This window comes from Myotis daubentonii, chromosome 7 (genome assembly GCF_963259705.1).
Source record: "Myotis daubentonii chromosome 7, mMyoDau2.1, whole genome shotgun sequence".
Taxonomy (NCBI): domain Eukaryota; kingdom Metazoa; phylum Chordata; class Mammalia; order Chiroptera; family Vespertilionidae; genus Myotis; species Myotis daubentonii.
The window spans coordinates 35,229,663-35,249,203 of NC_081846.1; the positions used below are offsets into that span (position 1 = coordinate 35,229,663).

The window sequence follows — 19,541 nt, forward strand, 5'->3', positions numbered from 1 at the left end:
ACGTCTGCAAACAGGCCTGCATTCCTGAGATAATCATGCAACATTGCCCAGCCTGAGGCATGGCAGACCAAGGCTCACCTTAAAAATAAATAACAACAACAACGACAACAGTAGGAATTTGAAGTCACCACCAGGCGGGCCTCTTGGCACCCAGACAGACTCCAGGGCTGAATAGACAGGGGCTGGAGCAGGGAGAGAGCAGGCAGCAGGGCCCGGAGTTTGGGTGCGAGATCGCTCAGGAGGTTCGGGGGCTCTCTCGGTGCCTCGTTCACCACCACTGTTCCCTTTATCATTGTTGTCGCCATCGGTCATTCTCTTCAGAGGACCTCAGAGAGCGCCAGCAAGTTCCATTTCCCACACTAATTCCCGACGTCTGCTCGGATGCCAGGGGCTTAGATTCCCATCACTGCTGTCCGATATTCACTACACCACGTCTGCCTCCTTCAGCGGCGACCTCTGACAGGCAGGTTTACTGTGGTCGCCTTACTTTTAATAACTCTGTCTCTTCTCTGTGACTTGGTTCTCTGGCTACAGCCCCTCCTTGGGGTCAGACTTGCCCCTGGTTTCCCAGCCTCTGGAGGACACACACCTCAGGCTGCTCTCAGGAGGGGCCGGCTGTGGGTTTCATATTTGGGAATCTCTCGGCTGGGAGCGAGGCCTCACTTTCTTTCCCCTCAGCACTGTGGAAGAATAATAAGCCCCCCAACACATCCACGTCCAGGTCCCCCCAACCTGTGAAAATGTTAGGTTACACGGCAAAAGGGAATTAAGGCTGCGGGTGCCATTAAGGCTGCTGAACAGCTGACCTGGACGTGGGAGGTGACCCTGGACCTGGACGTGGGGAGGTGACCCTGGACCTGGACGTGGGGAGGTGACCCTGGACCTGGACGTGGGGGGGTGACCCTGGACCTGGACGTGGGGAGGTGACCCTGGACCTGGACATGGGAGGTGACCCTGGACCTGGACATGGGGAGGTGACCCTGGACCTGGACATGGGGAGGTGACCCTGGACCTGGACGTGGGGACAGGTGGGAGAAAGGAGGAGGCTGGAGCACAGGAGAGCCATAGAGAGTCCCTGTGAGAAGAACTCAGCCACCACGGCCAGCTCTGTAGACCGAGGAAGGGCCAGACAGAGGACACAGGCGCCCTGGCAGCTGGGAAGAAAGGGGACAGGTCCCAGAGCCTCCAAGAAGGATCACAGTCCTGCCCACAACTCCATCTCAGCCCAGGAACACCAGGTCAGACCTCTGATCTCAGAACTGTAAGGTCATAAACTGGTGTTGCTTTAAGCCACTACCTTTGTGGAAATGTGTCAGAGCAGCCACAGGAACCTGCTGCCCAGCCTGGCAGCAAAGCCAGGAGCCAGCCTGACTTGGTTCCATTAGACGTCGCCTGCTCAGAACTCGCTGCCTCCTGTAACTGCATGGCTGTGTCCAGGTGTGTGTGGCCAACAAGAATCCGAAGGTCCGGCTCCTCTTGTGTCCTGGTCGGTGAGCGTTAGTGTGTTCTCAGGTGATCGCTGTTCTGTGGCAGGGCCGAGACTCACTCCCACCCAGACAAGCTGTGCAGAGAACAGCCAGCTCATTTGTTACCTACCTCACCTCACCCGTGGGTCCCCGCCCTCAGTCAGCAAGAACTTGTAAGCTTGTGGGTTCCATATCCCAGGCGCTGCTCTGACCTCTTCTCTGGGTACAGTCTTCTCTTTAGAGCACCTCTACCCACCCCTGCTTTTGGCTAAGTCTGCGTGGGTGACCGGCAGGAGCCCATGGCCCTCAAGGTGACAGAGTTGATGGGGTCTTGGCTCCACACAGTCCATTGGCTCCTGACTGGTCCCTGATGCAGAGTGGAGGGTTGAGTCTGCTTCCAGGGTGGGGACCATCGCTCGTGAGTGAATGGTCGTGGCCGGCACCCACACTGAGATCCTGACCCCCACCATCTACCCTGCATGCTATGGCCTCTTCGTACCAAACCCCAGACCATGCCCGCCCCCTGGTCCTCTCAGCACCTCATGCTGTCCTGCTGGGGCATGGTCTCAGGGTAGGGATTCACCCCAATAGCCAGCACAAGTGCTGGAGAGCAGAAGTCCTGGCCGGGCTGGCCGGCTAGCCGGGCTGGCTGGGCTGGCCTGGGAGCTACAGCCACCACGTGGTCCTCCCCAGCTCCGTCCGCAGGGGTGTGCCACCAACCCCTGATGTCCTGGTCTGTCCCCAGTACTCTTGCACGTTTTCACCACACTCCCCACTGGATTCAACCCCAAGAGGGGGAGAATGAGGACATGGGGGTGTGACATTTCCATGTCTCTCTAGCCTTCTCCCTCCACATCCTATCACTTCCTCCTCCTGTCTTGAAAGGGAAATCCTTGCATCAAATCACTTGCCCTCAGAGGACAGCAACCCCTTGACACTACCTCCTTCCATCTCAGCCTGGCTCTTTATCTCCTGCTCCTTCATCTCTCGCCCCAATTAGCACACCAGGCAGACTCCTTTCAAGTCTTCCTTGGTTTCTGACAGTGAATCCCATTTGAGGTGTCTTCTATTCCAGAAGGTGGCTCTCACTTGTAGCTGCATGTTGGGCTTTTGCCTGCTGTAGTGCAGTGACATCTGGTCAACCGGTGTCGGCGTGTGGTGGCTCTGGCCCCACTCACCTCCTCCTGATCTGAAGCTCCAGGTGGGGTTGGTGTGCCCTGCACTGCAGGCATCACCTGGGGTTCCTTTGCTGCACCCCCACCGGGCCTCCTCTTCCGTCCCCTCCTGTTCTCCAGCTCTGAAGAAGGGGTGTTATGCTTGAAAGAGTCTGAGTGGAATATGATTACCCTTTCCCCCAATTCTGCACCCGAACCGTATCAGTCTCCAGCCACCCCCAGGCCTCTACTGGGCTCTTATTTAAGAGGACTTCACATTCTGTGATGCAGGGTGCCTCCACATGCCCTCGTCTTTCTTCCTGCTGGGAGGGGCCTGAGGTACAGCTCTGCCTCGAAGGAGAAGGGGCTAAGCCAGGCCGGGTAAGGCCCCATCAGCAAAGGGTGGCCTCTAGGTTTTCTGGCTGATGCAGATACAGCAAGAGTGGCAATGGAGGCCACCGGATCCTTCCCCCTGGCTCCAGGGGCCTTGTGGTCTTCTGTTTGAGGCAAAGACTTGGCCTTGTCCGTGAGGCTTTATCAAGTGGTCAGTGGATGACAGCATCCCCCTAGATTTTACAACCACTTGGCCTTTGTGTGAGTGGGGTGTGTGTGTGTGTGTGTGTGTGTGTGTGTGTGTGTGTGTGTGTGTTGCATATGGTTTCAAAGCCGAGACAGGAGTCTTATTGTTGCGTCTAACTTGGTGAGTATTTTCATAACCGTTGGGAGAGGGAAATAGGTGAGGTGCGGTCAACCCTGCCTGATCCAGCGCTGGTCTCCGGAGCTCCTCGGAATCCCTCCATTGCCCGCAGCCTCACCAACCTCTGGGGCCCCGCCACTGTGCAGCCTTCTCAGAGGACAATGGCACCCGTGTCTGTCCAATTGTGTCACTAAGAACAGATTAATTTGATCTCATCTGAAACTAAAATATTACATCTGGCAGACGTTCTCTGAGATAGAACAAAGGGGACATGTTCATTATCTGGGGGCATGTTTCCCAGGCAGTTTGAGCTGGCGGGTACACCAGGAAGCTGTTACTGCAGCCCCGATGGTCTAGGACTGTGGTCCTCCTGGGACTCCGGGGTCGGGCCTGCCCCGGACACCCTCCAAGGGACCCATCCTACCATGCTCTACAAGGACAAAGGTGGGAGCCAGCTCAGCTTGCTCCCCTGCTGGGAGAGACCCAAACCACTTACTGAGGAAATGCCCGCTGGCTTTGCCCTCGGCACTCTGTGACCACAGCAGCTCAGTGACCCATCGGCGTTCTCCGCAGGGTGCCAGCCTGACGTGCACCCAGTGGGAATTGTCCTCAGCTCAGGGCCATTAGCTCAGGTCAGTGTGGCAGAGTGGACGTGACTGGCCGGGGCCTCACGGGGCACAGGGTCGGCCTCACCCGCCATCTAATGAGCCTTTTCTCTGCATTCTCTGTGACTTCCGCTCTATCCAGTTCATCGGCCACTTGCGTCTTTCTCTTCTCTAACCTCCTCTTACATAATTACACTAGGAACAGATGGGTTCTGGAGAACCATGTGGCCCGACCAGAACCACCAGCCTGATCCACCAACCCACCTATCTCAGGCAGACTAGACACCAGACGCTCACTCAGCCAACCAGGACACTCAGCTCGGCCCCCCAGCTCTGAGCTCTGCGTCAGCAAGCTCAGGGCTCCAGCTCAGAGCTGGAGAAGGAATGTGGGCCCAGGACCTTCAACCTGAACGTGGGCCGGGACCCCTGACCGCCTCTTTCTGTTATGCTGAGCTACATGAGGTGGTGCAGGCAATGGTGGGACCTGCCCCAGCCTGTGACTCGGGACCTCTGTGGTTTGTGGCCGCTTTGACAACGCATAAAAGTCATGCATGTGCATCCTGGGAAAATACACAATTGTGAACAGTCACAGAAAGGTTTAAATGCCATATCATGTCTATAAAAATAAGTTCCCACCTACCCATATGCACGTTTGAATCCAGCGTGTTGGTGTGTGAGAAGGACCCCATGTGTGCTCACACATTCAGAGACTGTTGCAACGAGATGTCCAACGTGCTCCTTGTTTCTGCTGTTTCCCTCAGGGGCCTGAAGGGCAAGGTGAAGAAGGAGAGCTCCCAGAGGGAGCTGGTTTCCGACGCGGCCCTCCTGAGCGACACCCACTGTGCCCACTGCCTGCAGCCCTACCGGCTCCTGGGGGCCCCCAAACGGCAGTGCCTGGACTGCCGCCTCTTCACCTGCCAAGGCTGCAGCCACGCCCACCCCGAGGAGGAGGGCTGGCTCTGCCACCCCTGTCACCTGGCCAGGTGAGCAGGGACCGGAGATCCAGGGACCCTGATGGTTTTGAGGGGTGGCTTGTCCCTTCGGGGGGGGGGGCTATCTGAAGAATGGTGGGCACGTGTGCGTGGTAATTTGGCACAGCAGTGCTGCAGGCCTGAGCTCCATCTCTCTGCAGAGTCGTAAAGATGGGCTCCCTGGAGTGGTACTACGGGCACGTGAGGGCCCGCTTCAAGCGCTTCGGAAGTGCCAAAGTGATCCGGTCCCTCTGCGGGCGGCTGCCAGGGGGAGGTGAGGAGTAGGTGGAGGGAAGGGTGGGGTCTGGGACCCCGTTTTTCTCCCAGGCATGTTTTACTGTTTCAGGACCAAGCAGATTCCTTTGGCACCTGCGTCTGCACACCTGTCAGTCCCTGTGCCTGGTGTTTTGATGGGGTTGGCTGCTTGCTGAGTGAGGTGCAGCCTTTTGCACCCTGGCCGGGCCTGGCCCTGGGAAGTCCTGCATGTTGACATCCCCACCCTCTGAAATCGTGTTTTCTCAGAGCTCTGTAGCAAGTGGAGAACTCACAGCCAAGGTTCTCAAACTCGGCAGCTGATGGAACAGCCGGGCCTAGTTCGTGCTTTGTGTCCCCAGGTCCTCCCTCCCTGGGTGGAGCACTTGGAGGGCGACACATTGATAAATCCTCCAAACCAGGGCATTTTTAAGAGTGAGAGAGGCCTCCTGACAACCACGCTGAGACCACAGACGTGACTAGGAGGGCCCCAGCAACACGGGAGGGACTGTCTCCCCATTCTTGGGGGTTCTTTCTCCTTTCTTCCTCAAGCTGCTTCTTCCTGGCTAATAGCTTTGTCTCAGGCTGGAGCCCAAAAAAGTCCCACCTCCCATGCCCGCTCTGCCAGCCAGGAGCCAGTGAAGGGTCTCCCTGCAGCCGAAGGAGCTTGGCTGGCCCTCGGCAGGGGCAGGGGCAGGAGCCACAGGCAGCACAGGAAGAGCCACGCTACAAAGCGTCTGAAATCTCACCCCCAAAGTCGGCTGCGCGTGGCAGGAAACCACAGGCCACATCAGAGCCCTGAGGACCTGGGCCCCGCCGTGGGAGGTGCGGATTGCCAGGGACCTGGGTGGGCTCAGGAATCTGGATGACGTAGAACAGTGGTTCTCAACCTTCCTAATGCCGCGACCCTTTAGTACAGGTCTCATGTTGTGGTGACCCACAATTTCATTGTTACAAATTAAACATCATTAAAGCATAGTGATTAATCACAAAAACAATATGAAATTATATATGTGTTTTCCGATTGTCTTAGGCGACCCCTGTGACAGGGTCGTTCGACCCCCAAAGGGGTCACGACCCACAGGTTGAGAACTCTGACATAGAAGGTCACAGGGTCCAGAGCTCAATGAGTGAGTCGAAGTGGCCAGGAGCCTGCCAATTTCAAAACTGTCTCTGAGAGCCAGGAGGTGGCGCTGTGGGGCCGCAGGAACCCGGCTTCCAGCCACAGCAGAGGCTCCTGGCCCTGGGGAGGCAGGTCTCAGGTCCCTACAGTGACCTCCCCCAGGACTGTCTCCCTGCTGGGGGCCCCAAAACACAATCCCCTGAGAAAGGTGCAGGGAAGGAGCACAAGGCTGGGGAAGCCGTATGGCTAATAAAAGTAGACAAACAAACGATGGCAGTCCCAGCCAGGACCTGCTGCCGGCCCTGTGCAGCTGTGGGGCGCCCTGGGCCAGCAGAGGCCCCAGGACTGGATGGCAGGAGCTGCAGGAAGCAGTGTGGGTGGAGGTGGACGGGAGGAGCCGCCTCTCTCCTGTCCTTGAGCTCACAGCTCCCCGCAGGGCGTCTTTCTTCTCAGCCCCTCCTCTTTGGTTGTAGGTTTGTCCGACAGAGCACATAGCTCGCCCGATGCCCACAGTAAGTCCTTCTTGCTCAGATGCTTTTATCTTCACTTCCACCTCCCCACCAAGAAATCTCTGCTCCATGTCAGGAACATGGGAAATCCTTTGGGTTCCTTTACCCATGACTCAATAGCCAGAGGTGGGTTCATATCAAACCTTTGTTCCAGGTTTAGAGGGTTATATAAGGGGCTGATAACCAAAGGGTCGTGGAGATCCTGCTCATTTCGAGCAGAGGGGCAGGGACACCACCCTGACCGGTCACACACACCTGGGCCTTTGGAAACCCATGTCCACATTCCCTCGATGCAGACAGAGTCCACGTCACAATGCCCTCGGTCTGGCTGTTTGACGTGAGTTTCAAGACTGTCACTCTTCAGAGAGGGGCCCCCAGTTGGCTGGCTGGTGCTCACGTCTGGGGGCAGAGGAGGGGCAGAGAAAGGAAGAAGAGGACCCCGGGGCTGAGCCTCACTCCCTCCCAGCTGTGCCTGAGGCCGGGCCTGCTGATAAGAAACTGTGGGAGAAGTGGTTTGTTTGGGAAAAACAAGACTTAGCTCTAAGCCTCCTTCAAGGGGTTGGTAACTGCGGGGTGAATACCTGCAGGTGTGACCCTGATAAAATTGATGCAGAGCACTGGTTTTCTGCTGTGATGAGAACCAGCTTTAACTGATGCTCGGATAGGTCATTGTAAGGTCAGCAGAGGGTCTTGCCTGGATGTTTTGCGATGGATGGAGGGTGAATGGAAAATGGATGGATGGTGGATGGTGGATGGATGGATGATGATGGATGAGGAAGGGATGGATGAGTGGGTGGGAGGGTGAGTGGATGGAAGGATAGGTGCAGGGGTCGGGGGGAGACAAAGGGTTTGGCTCCAATCTATTTCTCCCTAAATGGAGTCATGCAGGTGTCTGTTGCAGGTGGGCCTGAGCCAAGCCCAGGAGAGAGAAGTAGAGACAGTGAGCATTCCGATACGGATGGAGAGCTGGACACAGGGGCTCAGACCCATCCCCTTGGCAGCAAAGTAAGTCTTCCCCAACCACTCCCACCGCTCCCGGGGCTGCAGCCTTGGGTTCTGACTTCCTAAAAGTCTCCGTGCTCCCATGGCTCCACTATAGCCTGAGCGCTAAGGCTCTGCCTCCCTTTGCCACGCCCAGACCATCTCTGCGGGCGATTCGCACCAGAGAGAAGAATGCTTTCAGCATAAGGTCACTGGCACCTGAGAAAGCCCTAGCAAGCTGTGGGTGGGCAGAGGCTGCAGAGAAGGCTGCCTAGACCCACAGACTGCCTGGCCCTCGGCCTCGGCCGCTGGAGCACGGTTGGGAGGGCAGGGGCCGGGGGCACACTGGTGTCACCCTAAGGCGGCCTTTGCACCTTTCAGGGACATAAATCCCTCGGACTCTGCGAGCTTTTTTGCTTTTTTCCAGGACAAAACATGAGCCTTGTTTTTATTGGTGTTTGTTTCTGTTTTCACTTATTTTTAATTTATTTATGGTGATAAAGACACGCAAAGTAACCCCTAGGGTTTCTGGGTAGGATGATGGAAGGGGAGCAGGCTGGAGGGGAGCAGGTTGAAGGGAGGGGTGGGTCAGGCGATGGTGAGTGGTGAGTATAGATGGAGCCACTTGGAGAGAGAGACGCAATGCTGGCCAGGTTGAGCTGGCTGCTCTGGGGGGCGGGGGAGGGGGGAATATATGCATCTGTTTATGACAAAAGTATGTTTGTGCCACTTCCTAAGCTTCCAGAACACTCCCCAGTGTCTGCACTCCTCCCTACACATCCGTCTGAAGGATGGAAACCGTGAGGGGGTCAGAGCTAACCTCTGACCTTGCATCTAATGTGCACAAGTTCTCCCTCCCCCGTCTGCCTCCCAGCGGGCTCCCCTCTTTTGCCTAAAACCCCAAGGGTGGGGAACCCGAAGCCTACCTGCCCCCAAGGCTGCCGCCTTCCGGGGCCTGTGTCCTGGGCATGTGTGGGCAGCCGCGTGTCCATCAGCAGCTTCTGCTCGACTCTGTAAGGGGTGCTGGGCATGCAGACCCTGTGAGGGGTGGGTGGGCTCTGGGCAGACTTTCGGTGTGGCTTCCAAGCTGGGGCTCATCTGGTTGGTTTCGAGGGCCCACCCCACGTCCAGGGTGAGGGGCGTCTGGTCCTCCCTGTCCACTGACCCTGACTCTCCTCTTGCCCAGCCTGTGCCCGCCAAGAAAAAGCGCCTCCTCCCCATTCACAGCCTGGACTTCGAGGCCGACTCTGACGACTCCGCGGGGTGTTGCAGTCACCCCCCGAGCCTGTCCCCAGTCCCAGCGGCCCCGGACAGCCTGCAGGTGAGTGGGCTCTCCTGCCCCACCCGCCTGGGAGCCTCAGGTCAGGGGCAGGATCCAGAAGCGTCACACCCTCCAAGGACTAGGCTCTCTGAAAGGCTGAGCTGGCAGCGTGGCTGTGGGGGGTGCAGGGCAGTGGAGTGAGGGGCATGGAGGGTTCAGGGTGGGTGCTGGTCCCGGAAGTAAGGCAGCGCCCCGTCACTCAGGAAGGCAGACGGAGGACCAGCGTCTGCCCGGAGTTGGGCATGTCTGGACCTCCGTGTTATTCGCGGGGGTCACAGGCTTTATTGCCCAAACTGGGAGAGCCTTGCGGTGGAAGAGGCTGCCGTTAATAATCACAGCAGCAGTGTGGCATCCGCAGGGCCCACCCAGAAGCCAGGACACGTGGTCACTCTGCTCCTGAGGTTTGTGACCTTGGTCTGGGGACCCTCCGTGAGGCTCCAGCCCCCACCACCTGGGAGGGCTGACGATCTCCCCTCTCAGGGTCACTCTCAGGGCCAGTGGCTGTGCCCTTCACCCACAGGGCACATGCAGCTTGGGCACAAGACCCAGAGTGACGCCCAGCTTCAGCCCAGCTCTGGGGATCCCCTGGGCTCAGGCAGTGCCCAGCCACAGCTGGGGCAAGGCTGGGCCTGCCCAGGCTGATTGGCAGACCTCTGTTGAGGATGGGATAGTGGGGCAGGGAGCCAGCACCCAAGAGGCCTTGGGCCACGGGTCCTGCTCCAGCTGCAAATCTGGGGAGTGCAGTCTCCCTTTTGTTTGGCCTCCAGGGCCTGGGACGACTTCCTTCCTGCCCCCAGCCCCGGCACAGCCAAGCTGGAAAGGAGTGGGGGCATGTGGCTCCCTGACGCCCTCAGCGCCCCCTTTCCTTGAGGACTGATGGCACAGTAAAGGGAACCTTCTCCAGGCCCCAGGAAGGATGGGGGAGGGGTGTGGGGCTCACAGCCAAGGGGCTGCCCCACCCCCACCCACTCTTGCCTCTCTGACCTTCACACACACACACACACACACACACACACACACACACACACACTTCCTGCCCACTTGCTCGGGGCTTTGGTGTCTGGGTTTGGCCTATGCCCTGAGGCTGTCGGAAGTGTTTCTGTCGCCTTGTGTGATACCTGGCCCAGGGGTCAGGCCCCAACCTCCTTCTCTGGAGACAGGATGCAGAATAGGCCATGAAAGCTCGGTTTCTGAAACTGAAGGGAACTGTGATGTAAGGGCCGGAGGGCAGGTGTGTGGTGCTCGGTCAGCAGATGACACCTGGAAGCCCTCCGGATGTGGACGAGACAGGCCCACACGCCAAGGAGCTGTCCCAAGGCCAACCCTCCAGTGGTTGACAGGCCCCATGTGCTCAGGCCCTCACAGGTGAGCCCTGCACGGAGGAGGCCGCCTCCCAGGAGGCCATGGTCCTGCAGGAGGCTGATGCCAGGGCCTCTGGGTCCCACCCCCACCCAGAAGAGCAGACGGACAGCCTCTCCCTTGCCGGACGGGATGCCCGCGCTGAGCTCTGCCTGCCAGGAGAGTCCTGCCCAGCAGCCCCGGGGATCGCTGCCACTCCTGGTAGGTGCCCTTGGCCGCTGCCTTCCAACTGGGTTTTGCATGGTGGCGGGATTTCTGGAAACCCTGCCCACCATCCCAATTTGGGCAGACACACTGACTGATTTAAAGTAGCCCATTCCTTCCCTGTGATTGGCGGGCATGTGCAGTCCTGACAAACCTCATGGACACCTGCTTCCCCCGGGCTCCATGTGCCCCTTGCAGCACTCAGGTAACCAGCATTGACCCCCGACCTGACCACACAGCTGCTGCCACCTTTAGTTATTTTATTTTATTTTTTTTAGTTATTTTTTAGTCCTCATCCAAGGACATTATTATATTGACTAGGGGCCCGGTGCATGAAATTCATGCACAGAGGTGGGGGGGTCCCTCAGCCTGGCCTGCACCCTCTCCAATCTGGGATCCCTCTCACAATCCAGAACCACTGGCTCCTCAGTGCTCACCTGCCTTCCTACCTGATGCCCCTAACTGCTCTCCCCTCCTGGCCTGATCCCCCTAACTGCCAAACTGCTGTCCCCTGCCGGCCTGATCCCCCTAACTGCCAAACTGCTGTCCCCTGCCGGCCTGATCCCCCTAACTGCTCTCGCCTCCTTGTCTGATCCCCCTAACTGCCTATCTGCACTCCCCTCCTGGCCTGATCCCCCTAACTGCCCATCTGTTCTCCCTTTCTCTCCATGCCTTCAAACCCCGGCGCAGAAGTGCTGAGAGCTCTCCACCGAGGCCCCGGCCCCGTCCTGATGCCCCATCCGGGCCCGGTGACACTGCAGGCCTGCGCACACCTCTACTGGTTGGGGGGGGGGGGGCGGGGGCGTGGGCACCCCGGGCAGCAGCCTCACGTCCCAGTGGTGCAAGTCCCCACCCCCATCCCCGCCCACCAGCTCCTGTGCATGCACAGCCTGTTGAACGGTGTGACTGGGACACCGTTAGGACCAATTAGCATATTACCTCTATATATATATATATATATATATATATGTATGTATATATATACATATATATATATATATATATATATATATATATATATATATATATATTTAGAGAGAGAGGAAGGGAGGGGGAGAGAAAGAAACATCGATTGGTTGCCTCCTGCATGCACCCCGACCAGGGCTAGGGCTCCAGCCTGCAACTGAGGTATGTGCCCTTGACCGGAATCGAACCTGGGACCCTTCAGTCTTTGGGCTAATGCTCTATCCACTGAGCCAAACCCCCAGGGCTCGCTGCTACCTTTACAGAGGACATTGTTGCAGGGTAGGGACATGCAGGTCTTCCTGAAATGACAGACTGATGGTCACTGGACCAACCGTCCTGACAGGGACAGGGCATCTCCCCGGAACAGCTGAGGACTCAAGGTGCCGCTGGGGACCCCTGGTGCAGTTCCATGGGGGTGCCACCTGCCTGGTCCCCCATGAATGGGGAGGTCTGTAGGTGCTGAGAACCCAGATTTGCTCGGTTGAATTTGTTGCCAGACAGTTTGCTTCCTAATGAAATCCCGAAGTGCTGTCTGTGCCTGTGGGAGTGTGTGTGCAGTCAGAGTCAGACTCCCTGCTGACGTCCGGCAAATAAAATCACACATGCAGCACAACCATCCACAAACACAGCTGCGAAATGTGGTTAAGACACTGTCCACTTTCCATTCTCCCTTTTCATTCTATTAAAGAGACCATAATCTCATGATCCACGCACCCACTAGGACCCTGGAGGCGTTGGGTGGGGGAGGCGGGTTTTACCTCCCCTGATTAACAATGAGTAAGTGAATCTACATCGACTGAGCATGCAGACTGCACACACTCATCTCCTCCCGTGGTCCCTAATCACCCAGGTTGGGCTCGGTGGTAGGGTGGGGCTGGGGGACAAGGTGGGGGAGGCACAAAGATGGTATCATGCTGAGAAAAGGCTCTTGGGAGGCCTGCTGTTCTGAGTCAAGCCCAGGCTGCACACCCACTACCCTGCCTCACTGATGCCAAGACACATTCCCCCATCTCTACCCTGGGAGCACGTCACAGGGAGTGTGGTAAGAAAGGCATGTGTGGGAGTGTGATGGGCAATATTATTGCTTTCCTAAATAGAGCATCAAACAATTGCACGGGCTGGGATTTGATGGAATATGGTGTGCTGCTCGACCAAGCCGCTCAGCCCCCGTGCCTCAGTGTCCTGGTTATGAAAAGGGTTACAATGCCTAAGTCAGCCCCCCCTTGTAGATATTAAGTGAGAAGGTCGTACCTGTTAACTATTGCTGGTAACAAATTACACAAACGTATCAGCTTAAAACAGCACACAGTCAGTATCTTGCTGTGGCCAGCTGTCCAGGCTTCATTATGTCCTCAGCACAGGGTCTCGAGGCTGAAACCAGTGTCAGCGGGGATGGCACACCACCCCCCCCACCACCCCCCCTCCCCCCCTGCGCCCGGGCCACAAGCTCATTCAGATTGTCAGCGGAACTCACACGGCTGCCCACAGCAGGTGCAGACATGACTCCTGCACACATGACTTTCCCGTGCAGTGTTGTATGCGAGGTGCCCTCCACGTGAGGGTCAGCCCTGGGGGCCCCGCCTTCACCCATCTCCAGGCGGCTCTGTGGGGGCCGGTACTTTTTGGTGAAGAGGTGGAGATAGTGAGCTCTCCCACCTGGGGCCCAGGATCCGCATTTCCAGCCACACCCCAGGTAACCCATGCCCCGAGCATCTGCCCATCACTGTTCTGGCAAAAAGACTTCCTAAAGTCACCTCCACTCCTGGAAGCTTCTGGGACCCACACGCCACACACCTGGAGCTCGGTGTGGTGCAATCACAGGGCATTTGCTTTGGCACCGTGGCTTTCGCACCATCTGGGCCGTGGTGAGCGCCGGGCCACCTCTGTGTCCTGAAGTTCCTTGCTGGAACTTACTCTGGTTGAAGGGTCTCAGCCCCATAACATCAAGAATATAATCACGTCTACAGCTGCTCCAATCTCTCATTTTTGCAGTGGAAACATGTCCATTGGCTTTCAGTCTCTCACCCCAAACAATCCAAACCCACTGTCCCTCCCCAGGGGCGAGAGTCGTCAGGAACGAGCAGCTCCCCTCACAGTGCCTGGCCGACGTGGACACCTCGGATGAAGACAGCGTGCGGGCCCGCAGGGCAGCCTCCCACCTCTCCACTCAGAGCGGCCGGACCTCACCTGCGAGCCAGGTACGGGGCGTGGGAAGACTCCTGGTAGCTTCTTTGAGGGGAGCCCTTTCATCTTAACACCAAGTCATATCAGAGAAATTACAGCGTTCCATACTTTAAAGCTAAAAGATTGCACAAGCCTACTTAACAGAGAGGAGTGATGTCATCAAAACACATGTGTGTGTCCCCATGGTGGAGGGGTTACAGGAAACCCTGCCCACCAACCCAACTTGGGCAGCCACCCCGGGTCCCCTCCCCAACCCCAGCCACCACCCACCTGCCTTCCGTCTCTGTGGATTTGCCTGTCCTGGATCTCTCATCCAAAATGACTCTGGAATCATACAATACAGGACCTTTTGTGACTGGCTGCCTGCTGTTTCTGAGGTTCATTCACATTGTAGCAAAGGTCAGAACTTCATTCCTTTAAGAAAATTCAACTTAGCCCTCGCTGGTTTGGCTCAGTGTCTAGAGCGTCACCTGTGGACCAAAGGGTCCCGGGTGAGATTCCATTCGAGGGCACGCACCTTGGTTGCAGGCTCCTCCCAGGGTTGCGTGCAGGAGGCAAACAATCAATGTGTTTCTCTCACATCAGTGTTTCTCTGTCTTTCCCTCTGTCGTCCACTCTCTCTAAAAGATCAATGGGAAAATATCCTCGGGTGAGGGTTAACCAAAAAAAAGAAAAGAAAAGAAAATTCAACTTAAAGCACTTAGGTCCTAAGTTAGTGAGAACGGCTCACATAGAAACACTGATTTATGACATAGCTCATCACAAGATTCCTTTGGGTACCACGGGTTCTTTTCACTGAAATTAAATCACAAGCCCGTTTACAGTCAACTGATTAGAACAAGCAAGTACATTTTATTGGGGGAAAGGCAATCCTGTTTTAGACGAGAACATCGTGACCTACGAGGTTGATTCCGACTCACCAGAGTCTCTGGTGGAGCCCTGACTCCTATGGATAAAATTGCGGGATTGGGGCCGTTTTGTAACTGATGACTCTCGAAGCATGGAACCCAGACGGGCTGCATGGGCCCTGCTCTGGATGGAGAATCCTGAGCCATAGCTGGCCTGAGGCTGGTCTCACGCACATCTGCAGGAGCCTGGGCTAGTGCAGGTCCAGCTTCCTCTGCACGCTGGTGCCTGGCACAGGGCCCCCGCCCCCGGGGCCCCTCCTGGGAGATCTGGAGGGTGCATTTGTGCAGCTCCCCTCCTGGGGACCCACAGGCCAAGCTCTGGGCTGTCATGTGGAGAGGCTGGTCATTTGTTCGGCAGGATAGAGTCCTCCCCTGGGACAGAGACCTCCATGGGATAGAGACCTTCCCCCAAGAAACAGACCTTCCCCCAGGATAGAGACTCCCCCAGAACAGAGACCTCCCTCCAGGATAGAGCAGTCTTTCCAACCCCAAGACTCACAGACATGGCCTGAGTTCTCAGAGCAATGTTTTATTGGGGCAAATCCTCCTCTGATTGGTCACCTGTCTCTGCTTTGTACCCATGGTTAGGACTTTCTGGGTGAGGAACTTTCAGGAAAGACTCCCAAGAGGAGGCCAAAGATGGCACAGCATGCCGCACGCAGGACACTTCCACGGGGCTGAGGTGGCGGGGGCAGGAAACGGAGCCCCGGCACTGAACCCTCACCACAGTGGGGAGTGAGCCCCCCACTCCCGAGAGCCGGCCCCGGGACATCGAACCGGTGCTCAGGTTGCAGACACGGGTCGGTTTCCCCACAGGAGCCTCGCCAGCCCCAAATTATGGCTGTTCCTTTTAAGCATGGCCTGTGTCTGTGTTGTGCTTGCAAGTTATAAATGTTGGTTTTGTTGCCCACAAGCTGAAGGCGCCCGTTCATACTTGACGTGCGTACGAGTCTAGTAACATGATGACCCTGACAGTTGGGGCTCACACAGGGGAAGAGGCCACCGCCAAAGCCATGGCCATTTGGGGGGCCGAGGGGGAAGGCTCAGCAGCTGCATGGAGGTGGCTCCTGGTACCTGAGAAGCAGGTGTTGCATTGGGCATGTCTGATGGCCCCAGTGGCTCTCAGTACCAGATAGAAACCCGGGGCTGTTCTGTCTGTGGTGGGCATGCTGTCCCGGAGGCCTCCCCTCCCCTGAGAGGCCTGGGTGCCAAACTGGCCTTGCTCAAAGCGCCACCCCAACCCCCGGCTCCTTTGCCGGCCTGCTGCCTTTCCATGGCTCTGTGCTACCCCCACTTCCTGCTCACCTCCCCCAACCGCAGGTGAGAATGGTCCCAGTTGTCATCGTGGGAAGTTTATCTTTCTTAAGTGACATCTCACAATGACACTCCTGGCACTGGTGGGTCCCGGCCCTCCTCTCCAGGCCTCAAGTGGCAGCCAAGCGTCCTGACGCCTCACGGGCACAGGCTGTCTGCTGGGCTCTCTGCTCCAGGTATTGACTGCTGTCTCTTAGACTCTGAGTGCAACCAGAGGTGGGCTCAGTTACCAGGGCCACCCCAGGCCACTCCAGAGCGAAACCCTCGAGGTGACATTTCTCAGCTTGGCTCTTCCGCGGGCGGCTCTGCCCGCTCAGGGCTCTCGGTGCTATGACCAAACTAATTACCTCCCGAACAATGCAGAGGACCTTTCCACCGGAAGGACCATTGCCCTCTGCTAAACCCAGGTGAGCATCGAGAGAGATAATGGCAGGAAGGCTGCGTCCGCTGGGCCTGGAGAAAACGAAACAAGCATTGATTTTCTCATGTCCCCGTCTGGGGACTAATAGCTTCTGGTGACTCAAGAGCCTGGTGATTCAAGGGATGAGGAAGTTGTATGTTTAGTCGCTTGAGGTTGTCTCCTGGCCCACCAGTGACCTGCAGCTCCTGCCAGATAATGAGTTTTCGTTTGATCGGCCTGGCCTCGTTAGTTCACGCCTTCCTGTGCTGCTCTGGATAGTAGCTGCCCCCGGGAACGATCCCCATCGGCCTTTCAGGTCCAGCTCCCTAGTCTGCGTGAACCTGTCACCCCTCCTGCCTTGTTCTTCTCCCCAGGGTGCACTCCCAGCTTTTGCTGGGTGTCCCAGAGCCCTTGGTGTGGGAAGATGGGTGTCTTGGTCACCCTCCCCGGGTCATGGCCTGGGTGACGGCCTCAGGGTTCCATCCACGGTCTGGGAGTTTGGTGCTTCCCAGGGGGCGGGTGCTGGGTCTTGCTGGTGGGAGTGGGCTGTGTCCTGGCCACTGTTTCTGTTCCTCGGCTGCAGGGTTTTGGAATGAGTAAGCGCACATCAGTGGTGGGATGTCTGCTGACCCACCTGGAGATAGGGCCCCGGAGCCCCTTTATTGAAGGCGGTTTTGTTGTTAACAAAAGGGCCCGGAAGCCCCTTTGTTAAAAGCACAAACTAAGAAAATAATTAGTAAAGATCTATGCACCCCTCGTTCACTGCAGCGTTATTTAGAATAGGCAAGATATGGAAGCAACCCAGGTGCCCAGCAATGGATGAGTGAATAAAGAACAGGTGATACATATATACAATGGGCAATGACTCAGCTGAAAAAAAAAAGAATGAAATCTTGCAATTTATGACGACATGGGTGAAATAAGTTGTACAGAAAGTGTTGGCCAGTGTGGTTCAGTTGGTTAGGCATCGTCCGGTGCACAGAAAGGTCGCGGGTTCAATTCCCAGTCAGGGCACATGCCTGGGTTTCGGGCTTGATCCCCAATAGGGGTTGTGCGGGAGGCAGCTGATACCATGTCATTTCTCACATTGATGTTTCTCTCTCTTCCTCTCCCTTCCTCTCTCTCTGAAAATCAGTAAAAATATTTTTTTAAAAAATAAGTCATACTGACACCTGGTCTATGTGCTCAATGTCTAGAGTGGCAGCCCACACACCAAGGAGTCTCCGCTTCACTTCCCGGTCAAGGGATGCAGGTTTGACCCCTGGTCCTGCTCGGGGCATGTGAAGGGGGCAGTCAGTCCATGTATCTCTCTCTCATGGAGCTATTTCTCTCTCTCTCTCTCTCTCTCTCTCTCTCTCTCTCTCTCTCTCTCTCCCCCGCCCCATCTCTCCCACCTTTCCACTCTCTCAAAAAGCAATGTAAAAAAAATAGCCTTGAGTGAGGATTAACAACACAATAATAATAAGTCATACAGAGAAAGACAAATACCACATGATTTCACTTATATGTGGAATCTAAAAAAAGAAAACAATGAACAAAATAAAACAGAAACAAACTCATACAGAAACAAAGAGATGGTTGCCAGAGGGGAGGGGAGTGAGGGGCTGAGCAGAAAAGGGGGAGAGTAAGAGGTACAACTCCCAGCTGTAACATAAGCCTCGGGGTGTCATGTACAGGACAGGGAGCAGAGCCAGTAGCAGCCTCCACACCACGCACGCTGACAGATGTGCTAGCCCGTTGTGGGGATGGCTTTGTCAGGTGATTCATGGAAAATCACTCTGCTGTCCACAGGGAACTAATACAATATGGCATGTAAACTACAATTAAAAATAAATGTGTAATAGATAAATGGTGGGTCTTCGATGGCCTGGTGGCATCAGGATCACCAGGAGGGGCCGGAACTGGGCCCAGCACGGGGACTTGGGCAAGCTCACGTGGAGAGTGGACAGAGACACGGCTCAGCGGGAGCTCAGGTGTGCTCGGGGGTGCGACCCCTCTCAGAACCCCGCCTCTAAGTACGATGCGCACAGATGCCCCCTGAACCAGACCCGCTCGCTGCTCATTTCAGGGTCCTGGTGCTGGCGAGCCCACGGAGGCGGACGTGGAGGAGGAGACCCTGAAGAGAAAGCTGGAGGAGCTGACCAGCAATGTCAGTGACCAGGGGGCCTCGTCCGAGGAGGAGGGCAAGGACAAAGGGGCGGAGCTGGATAGGAGCACTTCCTTGGAGGACCTCCCCCGGATGACCCCAGAGGTAAGGCCGCCCCCCGCGGTCTCCACAGGACACGGGCAGAGGTAGGGCCAGGGCCAGGGGTCAACAGTCTGTAGCCAACCCAGCAGCCCAGCCCAGGGCAGACAGCTGACCCCTGGAGGTCAGTGAGGGGGCCCGGCAAGGGCCGCAGAGTGCCCCGCCCTGGCTGACCGTCTGCCCGCCCAGCTCCAGGAGTGACGAGAAAAGGGGATGGTAGGATGAGGTCCTTGTTGGTGAAGCCTGCAGTCTCTCCTGCCCTAGGTGTGCACGTCTGCAGGCCAAACACACAGATGGGAAAAGAGCCCCCCCGGCCCCCAGGGCCCCCTGCAGACCGCCAGGACCCCGGACGAGGCGCTGTCGCAGCTGGAGGACAGGGTGGCCGTGACGGCCTCTGAGGTTCAGCAGACGGAGAGCGAGGTAGCCCACAGCCTCGGGAGCAGATGGCTCCCCTAGACAGACAGCGTGGGGCCCTGACGGTGTGACAGCAGGGGAGGGGCTCCCCAACGGCTCGTGCAGAAGAGCCTCTTCAGCTTCAGAACAGGAGCTTGGGGGTCCCTGTGGGAATCACACCCCACCCCCCCTCGCCTCACGCCCGTCCCTTCCCCTTTGCTGTAGAGAGGGGTGGGCGGGGCGTGTAGCCACTGGAGGAAGATGCAGGCACTGCCCCTGCCCCACCCCATGGAGGGGCTTCTCTAGAAGCAGCTAAGCTTTTAGGACAGCCCAGGGCTCAGGACCACATTCTGCCCCGAGGGGCGTGGGCCCAGAGCTTCGGTGTAAGGGCGGAGGTGTCGGTGGTCACAAGGTCAGAGGACAGAGCAGGCCTCCCAGGGGCAGTCACAGTGGCTGGGCCCTGCTCAGCCCTCCCCCTAGGGACCCACA

The 19,541-nt window shown here is 57.0% G+C and overlaps 1 protein-coding gene across 5 annotated transcripts in view; it reads left to right on the top strand.

The window, feature by feature from the left end:
• MLPH (melanophilin) overlaps window positions 1-19,541 on the top strand; it is a 33,704-nt gene that overhangs the window by 10,738 nt on the left and 3,425 nt on the right. For 4 of the 5 annotated variants that reach the window (XM_059703649.1, XM_059703648.1, XM_059703650.1 and 1 more), the window contains 8 exons: window positions 4,684-4,905; window positions 5,055-5,167; window positions 7,679-7,782; window positions 8,945-9,079; window positions 10,435-10,639; window positions 13,667-13,806; window positions 18,483-18,665; window positions 18,924-19,079. In XM_059703649.1, the coding sequence (XP_059559632.1) occupies window positions 4,684-4,905; window positions 5,055-5,167; window positions 7,679-7,782; window positions 8,945-9,079; window positions 10,435-10,639; window positions 13,667-13,806; window positions 18,483-18,665; window positions 18,924-19,079 (1,258 nt within the window). The remainder of the gene's footprint in view (window positions 1-4,683; window positions 4,906-5,054; window positions 5,168-7,678; window positions 7,783-8,944; window positions 9,080-10,434; window positions 10,640-13,666; window positions 13,807-18,482; window positions 18,666-18,923; window positions 19,080-19,541) is intronic. The other variant, XM_059703652.1, reaches the window with a different exon arrangement.